Here is an 11560-nt window from a genome sequence, read left to right as displayed (position 1 = left end):
CGCTGACGGGCGCTGGGGCTGGAGAGGGACAGGGAGTGACCGCTGACGGGCGCTGGCGCTGGAGAGGGACAGGGAGTGGCCACTGACAGGCACGGGGTTTCCTTTCTGAACATATTTTGGGTTTGGAACTATACAGAGGAAGGGAGTAGTTTTAAGTATGGTTTAGAATTTTTAAAAAAATCTATAAAACCAATTAAATTCAGACACACATAGAATGTGCCAGAAGGTCCTCTGCTGACGGGCCCATGGTGCAGCTGCAGGCCTGCCCTCGTCCGCCTCCGGCGCCCTCTGTCCACCATCCACACCTCCCAGTCTGACCCTTCTCACTGACCCTGGGCAGTGCTGCCTGAGGTCAAAAACCCCTGTGAACACCCCACAGACGCTAAAACCACAAAGCCCGGGGCAGCGGCTACTGGTGACCAGAGCAGGGTGTCCTGTCCTAGGTAAGCACCGAAGTCAGAGTAAAAGTGTAGGATGTTAGGGAGAGCGCCAGCCCCGAGGCCTGGTGGCCTGGACGCCGTGTGGGCGGTATGAGAACACACACACTCTTGACACCAGTGCCATGAAACCCACGCCACATCCGGGTGGACATCAGACACCGGGCAGGGCAGGGATCCTCACCCCCAGCACCCGTCTCTGGCCTTCTTGACAAAGACTCCCCCCAGAGGCTCCGGTGGAATGTCCCCAGCCAGGCTGAGTGGCCCCCAAAGCCGTGGAGCCACCCCTGGTCAACATCTCAAGGACCTACTCACGCGTCCCAGGAGGTCCTTCCTCAGGGCTTGGCCACGTTCTCCGAATTCCCCACAGTGACTCAGCTGCCACCCCCACGACACACCCCCCTACAGAGCCCCAGGCCCCTGGGCATGCTGTGACCCTAAAGTCCCGTTCTGCCAATGCAGGGCCGGGCCAGTGTGGGCCTCCCTTCCCTACACGAGGCCGGCAGGTCACCCACGTGGGCAGAGACAGGCCACTGAGGTTACAGACAGAAAGAGCAGACCTCAGACCCCAGCAGCACTGAGACGAGAGGTAAATCTGTCGCAGGAATACGCCAGGCTTCCCCGTTCCTGGGCTACACTGGCCGCACGGGGACACCCTTGGGTGTGTGCAGTCTCAGCACAGGTGGGACAGATGAGCACAGTCCTGTCACCAACTCAAAAAGTCATCCAGGTGGCAAACAAACACGGTCCGCGGGTCCCCTCCTATGGAGAGCAACATGAGGCTGCAGATCGCCGTGGAGGGGACAACCATCGTCTCACCCACGGGAGCGCCTGTCTTGTTTACGCGTTTCTGCATCTGTAAAAACGCACAGATGATTACGGTGACCCGTGCCCTCCCAGGGTCCATGCTCCAGGGTCTGTGGGGCATGGGCACCCAGAGGAAGGATCCCGGGAAAGGTCACCACTAGGACAGCCGTGGGGGGTGACCGGGGCAGCAATGGGGGTTGACCGCGGCAGCCATGCAGGGTGACCGGGGCAGCCGTGGGGGTTGACCGGGGCAGCCGTGGTGGTGACCAGGGCAGCCGTGGTGGTGACCGGGACAGCCGTGTGGGGTGACCGGGGCAGCCGTGGTGGTGACCGGGGCAGATGTGTGGGGTGACCGCGGCAGCTGTGGTGGTGACCAGGGCAGATGTGTGGGGTGACTGCGGCAGCTGTGGTGACCGGGGCAGCTGTGTGGGTGACCGCGGCAGCTGTGTGGGTCACCGTGGCAGCTGTGGGGGTGAGCAGGACCCTGAAGCCCCAGGTCTGACCACCTGTCTCCAACCGTCCCCTCCCAGGGTTGGGGTTCATGCAGGTGGGTTTTCATGTCACAGGGTCTGCTCCCACCCAGCCCTGCTCTGAGCTGCTCCAGGCACCTTCCAAACAGCCCCACCTCAGAAACTCTCCCTGACCCACCCCCTGCAGGGCCCCTGCAGCTCACAGCCGGCCTCAGTCCCACCTGAAGCAAAATGACACGTGGGCCGAGCACCCCGGCTCCTGGACCTCCAGCCTGTGTGGTCTCTGTCTAGCACTACAGGACCCAGGACGCCCTTACCCCTGGGACTCCCCATCCCTCCACCACCTTCTCAACATGGCCCCGGAATTCCAACCTGCACCCTTGCCCGGTCGCTCCCACCCCATGCCATGGACCTCTCACACGTCATCACCTCTCCATCTGCCTCCCATCAGGACACATGGGGTCTCCGTCTCCCCGGCCCAGGCGGTACCCATCTCCAAGAGGTACAACCAAGGCTAAACAAAGGAACTAGCATCGCCCCCACCTCCTCACACGCGCCCCACACTCCCAAATCCGTCCCAGGTGTCTACCTGCCATGGCCACACCGCACCTCCCTGCTGGGCTCTGGGCAGGTCCAGCCCTCAGACCGCACGCTTCACTCCTGCCAGGGCCCCCTCTGGATGTCTCCTCGGCCTTGCAGGCAACGGTTCAGAGACCCCTGTTCACTGAGGACCTGGAACCGGGAAGCAAGGCCACCCTGTCCCCGGGGAGATGGTGGAAATCCCGAGGCCCCTGGGGCCTCCTTCAGTAAGCGCTGCCAAAGCTCTGTTCAGCCCCAACTTCTCACTGGAAGCTGAGACTCTCACCCCCACCGCCCACTTGCCCTCTTGGCCAGAATCTGCTCCCACCCCCAGTTCCCGCCCAACATAGCACCGCAGACACCCAGCATCCAGCCTGAGCCCAGCCGGGAGTGCACCCTGGCAGCAGGGGCTGGGGACACCCTGCCTGAAGGACACTGAGCCACGTGCCCTGCGCCGGACAGGCAGCGGCCTCGGTACAGGAGCTCCTGCCCACACAATGAACGAGGCACAGCACAGACGCTGCGGGGGGGTGGGGGGACGCACCAAACACAGCCATGGGATGCACGGCCCGGGGCAGTATGGCCACGTGCTCAGGGCCCAGCGGTCTCCGGGGTGCAGTTGGAAGTTGCCTCTGAAGCCACAGTCCCCGGGACTCACTTTCTTTCCTCTCCTCCCGATGGAGCCAGAGTGGAACGAAAGGAGACCCCGCCCCAGCTCAGGGGCCAGCAGGGCCAGGAGGGGCGGTCAGCTGGCCTGGGTGGTAGTGAGCTGAGGCAGCCACATGGGAGCAGTGTCCAGCCTCCCATCTCGCCTCTCCCTCCTGGGGAGACAGCAGGGCACCCTGGACTTCTCATGCCACCGACTAGCCAAGCAAGTCCCCGTCACGTGGTGCTGTCAGCCAGAACACACATGGGCAGCAATGAAAGCCCTACCCGCGGTCACCACGGCCGCTCACACCTCAACACTCCACAAGAGCAAGCCTCCAAAGACAGTACCACTGCCACCTCCTTGGCACGACAAGACCGGCGCAGGTAATCCCAGTACTCACTGTCTTCTCCCGGACACGGCATGCCTGGCTGCTCGGGTGTGCTCGGGAACACTGGATGAGAGAGGAAGAGACAGAGGGTCAGGCCCCGCAGCCACCATGCAGCACAGTCCCATGGAAGTCCCGCCCCAGTCAGGCTGAGCACTGAGCGTGCGACTTCACGTGAGACCCACGTGGCACTGCTGAGAGCCCGCTCCTGGGGGACGTGAAACCCAGTGTGTCCACGCAGGCCTGGCTCCATTACGTAGGACTTTATAAAACCCATGGAAAAATTTAGGGTAAAAGCCAATCAGAGGGACCTGGACCTCAAAGCTGTCAGAGGAAGCAAGTGATTCGTGTTCTTAAATGATATAAAAATGCGAAAAACTGCAATTACCTTCAAAGCTGGCTTTTAACATACACCCTGGACTTCCACGGTAAATTATTAAAATAGATGCTTAGGAAGTATTAAAACTTGGCTGGGCACAATGACTCACATCTGTAATCCCAGCACTTTGGGAGGCCAGGAGTTCGACACCAGCCTGGCCAACATGATGAAACCCTGTCTCTGCTAAAAATACAAAAATTGGCAGGGCACGGTGGCACACACCTGTAGTCCCAACTACTTGGGAGACTGAGGCAGGAGAATCGCTTGTACCAGGAGGCGAAGGTTGCAGTGAGCGGAGATCGCACCACTGCACTCCAGCCTAGGGGACACAGACTCGGAAAAACCAAGCCAAAACAAAAAATTTTGGAGAGATGGGGGTCTCGCTGGTTGCCCAGGTTGGTCTCGAACTCCTAGACTGAAGCAATTCCCTCAACCTCGGCCTCCCAAAGTACTGGGATTACAGGCATGAGGCACTGCACTTGGCCTAAGCTTTAAATGTAAAGCCACATGGATGTAAAGGGTTACAAAGATTAAGTATTGTAACCAAGTAGCCTGCTGTCCAGGAGAATGATGGACCTGCAGGAACTGCGGGCGGCCCCAGCTCCCGTCCCATCTTGAGCTCAGTGGTCTGTGGCCAGCCAGAAGTGGACACAGATGTGGCTGGCTGGCCACAGCTGCTGGAACCACACTAGCAGGCCCCAAAGACGCCCCGCAGACCCTCGGCAGGACTGGGAGCAGCTAAAGTGCCCCCAAAGGCAGTGGAAATGACATGTCACACCTCCCATGCCTCAGCTCATCATGGGGCTTCGAACTTAAAGCTGAGGACCGCTGTGGGCCTGCAGTCAGGACGAGAGAGCACGGGGCCGGCGAGGTGGCTGGTGGGGCCGTCCCCATTGTCCGCACGCACCGCAGGCCCCACGCTGGCCACTGGAGCCTCTGAGTGGCTTATGGGCTCTTCACATTTGGGCTCATAAAATGTCAAAGAGCAAAAAAACTCAATGGCATTACATTAGACATCCCTAAAGCCTCTGGCATCATGGGATTTTAAACCATGATCCTATATGGCTTCCAACCCCCCAGGTGGTCTGGCAGACACCCATGGCCAGGAACAGCCCCCCAGAGCCACCCACCACAGACCCTGCCACTGACCATGGATGATGAGGCCTTCGTCCCTGTGCTGACGGGCCAGGCGGAAAGCCTCCTCCAGCTCCATCTGGGAGGACACCGTGCAAGGGTCACCTGGGCAGGGAAGGAGACGGTGCTGAGGTCACTGAAGGCCTGAGGCAAAGGGGGCCATGACAGGCCCCCTGAGCACACTGGACAAGAGTCTGGAGGCAAAGTCTCACTGCTCAGACCGGCCACCTCCTGGCAGGGTCAGGAGGTCCAAGGACAGCCGTCCACAATCGGGAGTCACCTGGCCCCTGTGCTGTCTCAGAGTCTACAACTGGGAAGGGAAGTCGGTCCACCCGCAGCCCTGGGCGCTGCCTGGAGGGCTCAGCAGTGAGCAGGTCTGAGGACATTCTCCTGGGCAGAGGGAAAGCTCCTCGCCGTCTACGGCTGGACAGGGACACGGCGGTGTACAGAACCCACGCCCTGCAGGCCTGCACCCAACCTAACGGGAGCGCCATCAGGCTCCGCCTGCACGGCTGTGTCCTCGGCCAACAGCTGCCTGCCGGTCCCTGGAGAAAGGGGTCTCTCTGGACATCTCCCAGTCCCTCGTTTCTTAGGAGGTGTGTCTGGCTAAGAGAGAGGAGATGGAGCCTGCAGGCCCTGGCTGCACGTGCCCTCCCCTTGGTCCCTAGAAAATGAAAAGCCTGTGTACGACAGAATATGTGAGGAAGAATAAAAAAGAAAACGAAGAGCCATCCTCGCAGAAGCACCTATGGAAAAGCCCAGAACGTGAGAAGGACGGTCGGAGGAGGGGTTGAGGAACCACCCAGGGTGGGCCAGGGAGACCCCCGGCAGCCACCTCCTGGGACCACGACCACAGCCCTTCCGAGGGGCATCTGGGCCCAGGTCCGCTCTAAGCATTTTCGGCCACCCTCTTTCCCACCATCCCCGCTGGGGAGACTCTGGCTTCAACAAGCTTAATGCCAGGGTTTCAAGTCTCCCCACAGAAGAGGCTGAGCAGACTGCACACAGAGGCCCCCGGCGAAGTCCCTGAGGCTGAGGACGCTGACTGACAAGGCTGAGGGACAAGGGCTACCTTCGCTGTCCACCCACTTGAGGGTGAGTGGGTGCTCCTGGTGCAGACGGCACATGTCTCTCACTTCCTCACACAGCTCTTCGAAGGTGGTGGCGGCATCCACACTGGTGATGAATATGTCCCTGGGGCAGGGGGGACAGGGGCGCCTGTTACCACGTGGCATATTGGAATCAACTTGAATCATGATTACTGATTAACCAAATCATTGATTAGATCAACGAAACTTTCCCCGAAGACAATATGACAGCCCCACCCAGCCCCACACACAAAAGAGAACCATTAGCTATAATGTTGCATAGTTTAAATAAACGACCACCATGAGCTTCCCACCACCTGGCTGGAAAGAATGAGGCCAAAAAACGTCAGAAGAGAAAGCGCCCTCTTGTGGGAAGCCGGGCAACCGCACCAGCTCGGGCACCCGTTCAAGTTCACCCAAATGTAGGTGACCCCAGGGGTGGGCACAGCCGGGTCACTTCAGGCCTGCCGGCTTCGTGAAGGTCAAGGAACCCAGTGAGACCTCCCGCAGACCCCGACGGTGCCAGTAGTGGAAGCCAGACCTTCAGGCATGACATGGCCGGGGATTAAGTGATTCCAGAGTGAAAGACCCCTCTTTAGACCCTGGCAGGGGACTGGGTCCCTTGTGCAGCTATCACGGAAACCCAGGCACATTGCCTTTTGAAAACCAAGTTCCAGTGTGTCACTGTCTCTTATCTATTCAGCCAGAGACAGGACCCCACCCCCAGGGGCTGGAGAAGCTCAGGGACTCCCATGCACCCCTCAAGGGCTGGCCTTCCCTGCTGAGGGAACCAAGATCCCCCATCGCTCCCTGCACAGAGCACCCCCCTTGCGGAGGGAAGAGCCCACTGTGGGCCCTGCTGGTGTTTCCTGAACCTCTGAGCGGGAATCACACCCTCACAAAACACACTGAAATTGCAGGAAAATCTACAACTTTCGGACACCCACAAGAGCATGGGGCAAGAGCTCCGGACCTCTAACAAGAAGCCTGAAGGGCTGTAAGACATCCCGCACGACAGAGACGCAGGCTCTGCTCTCTGCTGACGCTTGGCTCCCCATCAGGGTTATCTGAATTCCTCAGACAAGTTTCCAGAAACAAAGTTCTCGTCCCAGACAAGAGCTCCAGTGCAAACAGAACACACGATCCGTCTACAGCCAGGCACAGCAGCTCAGGCCTCTGGACCACAGGCCTCATGCAGTCACGCTGGGCCACCTGGGGCTGGGGGACGACGCCCCAGCTACCCACCCCTTCCTGCTGGAGCCGGCCCCCCAGCCCCTGCCCCCAATAGGGACCAACCTGGCTCCGTCTTCACCACCTCCCTCAGCATCAGAGCAGATTAGAAAAGTGAGGAATAGGGGTCACACACCTGGGTTCGCCCCAAGCTGGCGTCGCCGCTTTCTGCCTGACCTGGTGTCCACCAGTCCAGCCACCAGAAACTCCAGAGAGGGAGTGAGCTAGCCCTTCACCTTTGACCTCTTCCTGCCCCATGCCCCTCCCCCTACAGTCTTGCCCCCAGGTAGAAGCCACTGTTTCCAGCCAATCTAGAGGCCAGGTGGGCAGCTCCAGTAAAACCCCAGGGCCACCTGGGGAAGTGTCCGGCCACCACCTCCAAACCCATCCCAATCCTGAATCAAACAGCTGCTCTGTGCCCCTTGGCAGGGGCATCCAGGACCCAGCACCCAGCTGGACCACCAGGGATAACACTCCTGTGCCTCTGTGGCCCCAGCACCAAGCCCTGAACCACCCCACCCTGGCCCCAGCACCAAGCCCTGGGCTTTGCACACAGAAGCTCCCTGAACACAAAAGTTTTGGTAAAAGGCTGAGCTGAGCTGGGTGCAGTGGCTCACACCTGTAATCCCAGCACTTTGGGAAGCTGAGGCGAGCAGATCACAAGGTCAGGAGTTCGAGACCATCCCGGCCAACATGGTGAAATGCCATCTCTACTAAAAATACAAAAAATTAGCTGGGCATGATGGCGGGTGCCTGTAATCCCAGCTACTCGGGAGGCTGAGGCAGGAGAATCGCTTGAACCCGGGAGGTAGAGGTTTCGGTGAGCCAAGACCACGCCACTGCACTCCAGCCTGAGTGACAGAGTGAGACTCCCTCTCAAAAAAAAAAAGTCTGAGCTGAAGAGGAAAGAGCCAGCAGCAGTGTTTGTGACCCTAGTAGGGCAGGCACCTGAGACTCCCTGAAAACATAGGTGCCTAGGGACCCCTCAGTAACTGCCACAGGGGGCCGGTGGGGGGAGGACTGGATCTCAGGTGCACCCAGAGGGCCCTGTGGGGATGGGCAAAGATGACGGGGTGGCCATGCCCCATGGGGGTGACTGAAGAGCTCCCGCTTTTTCTAGAGACTCGTCTTCCACGTGTCAAGGACAGCAGCGTCTCACCCCAGGGATGGAGTTTCTATGGCTTTCCATAACCCAGTGCTGATCCTGACAAATGCTTTCTGGAACTGCGTCACTGCCCTAAGGCCTGGTCTCCCACCCCACAGCCAGTCCCCTGGGAGGCACTGGGTGTCCAGAGGGCATGAGGAGCAGAGCACTTCACACTCTCAGACCTAGGAGGGGAGATGGGAGAAGGAATGGTCAGAGGGTGGAGAGCCACAGGGGAGAAGCACCCTGGGAGTGGGGGAGGGGCTGACGGCAGGAAGGTGAAGGAAGGGGTACAGCAGGGAAGGGAGAGGGGGAGGGGGGAAGAGCAGGGAAAACAACAGGGAAAGAGGGAGGAAGAGGAGGGGGTGGGGAGAGAGGGAGAGAGTCCGGGAAGAGAGGGAAGAGGAAGGGGTGGGAGCTCGGTCTCTCCAGCCGGGGAAACCAGAGTCATCGGGTGGAATTACACCCGCTCCACAACCAAAGTGCTCCCAGGGGCCGAAGCAGGGGAGAGGGAGGATGGGCCGGCCCAGAACTCTGGGGGCGCTGCCCCGAGACTTGATCCTGGGAATCCCGCCCCGAAATGCAGAAGAGTCCAGGCCCCTGCAGCCCTGCGGATGTGGACCACCCCCTCCCAGGACGCCCCTGACCCCCGCACCATCCCCTGCGGCCAAGTGTCGTGGCTCCAGGCTGGGAAGGAGACAGAAGCCCAGGTCCCTGGACAAATCCGACAGCCAGGACCTCAACGATGACACATTTAACCCGCTGACTTCCAGGCCAGAACACATGGCTGCCGTGGAACCCTCGGGGTCTGTTCCCCAGAAATCCCTTTCTTCCAGCTCTGACACCAAACTCACCCCCACCGCACCCCGAGGGTTCCAGTGCTTGCCAGGGGGGCTGCAGAGGCCCCAACCTTCCCAAAGAAGAGACAACTGAGCCTCCTCAACAACCAGGGGCCAAGCAGCCCCCGAAGCCTGACCCGAGACCCCAAGACAAGATTCGCAAGGAGCTGAGCCCCTCAGATTCACAGGGCGGCACAGAGACCTCCCGGGCACAGTCCTGAGTTGCGTGGCCCGGGAAAGATGTCACCCGTCTCACCCCTCGCCCCACAGCCAGTCCCTGCCTCTGGGGGTCAGGCCGCCACCGCGGGAGCTGAGTGCTCGCCGGGCCGGAGAAGGCCTTCGGGATCCCCAGGACCCCCCAGCGAAACCTAAAACCCGAAGCCCGCACTCCGCTCCCCTCCCCCACAGGCAGCAGCGGCCACCCCGCGGGAGCCGAAGTCCGAGTTCGGGGCTCCTGCAGACGCGCGCGCCGGAGGAGGAGGAACACTCGCGGGTCCCGCCTTCCCCCCGCCCGCACTCCGGGGACAGCGGCCCCTCCGCGGAGCCTGAGCCCGGCCGCCCGGAGCGCCCCCTCCGCCCCCGCAGCGCGGCCCAGAGGCTGAGGCCCGGCGTCCAGGAGCCCCCGGTTCGGACCCCGCCCAGCGCCCCCGCCAGGCAGCAGCCCCGGCGACAGCTCGGCCACGCCGTCGCCCCCAAACGCCCCGGTCCCCGCCCGACCCCCGAGCCCTGCCGGGGGCCGCACCGGAGCCGCCGCGCCCGCGCCCCGGGGCCTCGGACTCGGCCTCAGGCGAGACCCACGGCCGGGAACAACGGGAGAAAGTGGAGAAAACGCCGATTTTGAGACACCCGCCAGGAGTTTCCACAACTCGACGGAAACGTTTCGTTCCCACAGGTTTCTGGCCTGAACGCCGCCGCCCAACTTTCCGGCGAAAACGTCCCCGACGGAGACAGGGGAGAAGCGCGCGGCGCGGGTGCGAGCCGGGAACCCGCTCCGGGAAGGGGCCCCGCGCTGCCCACGGGTGTCCGCGGGTGACGCTCGGGGGGGCGGGGCCTCCCGAGACAGCCCGGGCCCGCCGCGATCCCGCCGCGATCCCGCCGCCGCCGCCTCCCCCCGCGCAGGAGCCCCGACGGCGCAGTCCCCGCACCTCCCGCCGCTGCTCCCGCCTCACCCTCCGTAGTGCGCCTTGAGGCGGACGCGGCCGCTGCTCCCGTCCATCTTGGGGCCGGTCCTGCTGGGCATGGCGCGCTCCGCCGGCCGCCCTCAGCGCGGCGCCCCGGGAGCTCCGGCCATGGCGCGGGGCCCGGGCGGCGGGGCGGGGGAGCCCGGAGGGGCCGCGGCGTAACGCGGAAGGCAGCGCGCAGGAGGACCGACGGCGCCGGGCCGGCCAACCACGCGGAACTCCGGCGGCGCGCGGGGCTGGGGGGTGCGCGCGGGGCGGGTGGGACTCGCGGTGAAGGAGCTGGGCGCGCGGGGCCGGACCGTCCGGCGAGGGCGGGGGCGGTGTCCGAACATGGCGGACCGAGGTGGAGCCGGTGGCCAATCCCCAGGGCGGGCGGTCCCGGGGCGGGCGGTGGCACCTGCGGCCAATGAGGGCGAGGCGGGGCCGCCACCTGGGCCAATCCTCGGGGGACCCCGGCCGCGGCCCAATGGCGAGGCGCGGGCGGCTACCTGTCGGGCGGGGCGCACGCACCTGCGCCAATGGGACCGCGCGCCGCCCGGCTCTGCCCGGCAACCCGCGGGGCCCCGGCCTGGGGAACGGAGCGGCGCTCTCCGCGCGGGACCCTCGGCGAAGCGCGCCCGGCCGCGGCGTCCCCGGGACTTCGCTGGAAACACCAGTTCTCGGCCCCGCCCAGACCCTCCGAATCGAAACTCCTGTGGCCCGCGCTGCCAGCCTGAGGGCCCTGCAGTCCAGGGGTCCCCGACATCTCACACGGGCGGTGCTGAAGCTGCGAGGGGCGGAGAACCCGGCCAGGGCCACGCACGGGAGGTTTCGGACTCGGGTTCTCGGGGCCCCAGCCCCGCTCCGACCCCGGCGAATCCAAAATTCCCTGGAGGAAAGGGCCGTCCACACTCGCGAGTGCTCCCGCTCGCTCCTCCTCCCAGGACAAGGACACGGCATGGGCCGGAGTCTCCAGGAACTTCATTTCTGAAGCCCCCGCCTCTCGGGCCTTACTCGGGGGGGCTTGATCTGGGCAGTCGCCCCCCAAGCCCCTCCACCGCCGCTCAGCTCCTTGCCTCCTGGGCTCCTCCCCTGAAATGCGGTCGAGATTTCCCTGATCAGCCCATCCCGTCCTGGCTCCATCCACTGAAGGCTAGATCTGCTGCTGCAGGACCTCACCCAAGCACCAGGTGGACACGCCCCTCACCCGGACACAGCTCAGGCCACGCCCTCGCGCCCCTCACCCGGACACAGCTCAG

The 11560-nt window shown here is 62.8% G+C and overlaps 1 protein-coding gene across 2 annotated transcripts in view; it reads right to left on the bottom strand.

The window, feature by feature from the left end:
• Positions 1 to 10554, bottom strand: part of PRKCZ (protein kinase C zeta) — a 125145-nt gene extending 114591 nt beyond the window's left edge. Inside the window, exons 1-4 of one of the 2 annotated variants that reach the window (XM_032262146.1) lie at positions 10311 to 10554; positions 5913 to 6034; positions 4856 to 4945; positions 3343 to 3393 (exon numbers count right to left, since the gene is read on the bottom strand). In XM_032262146.1, the coding sequence (XP_032118037.1) occupies positions 3343 to 3393; positions 4856 to 4945; positions 5913 to 6034; positions 10311 to 10381 (334 nt within the window). In that variant the 5' untranslated portion in view covers positions 10382 to 10554. Of the gene's footprint in view, positions 1 to 3342; positions 3394 to 4855; positions 4946 to 5912; positions 6059 to 10310 lie in introns of both variants that reach the window. The other variant, XM_032262145.1, reaches the window with a different exon arrangement.
• Positions 10555 to 11560: the final 1006 nt, after the last annotated feature.

Source organism: Sapajus apella, unplaced genomic scaffold (genome assembly GCF_009761245.1).
Source record: "Sapajus apella isolate SASKATOON/1434 unplaced genomic scaffold, GSC_monkey_1.0 scaffold127, whole genome shotgun sequence".
In the NCBI taxonomy this organism is placed as follows: Eukaryota; Metazoa; Chordata; class Mammalia; order Primates; family Cebidae; genus Sapajus; species Sapajus apella.
Note: the sequence above shows the minus strand (reverse complement) of the source record. Positions and strands in the feature narration are given on the sequence as shown.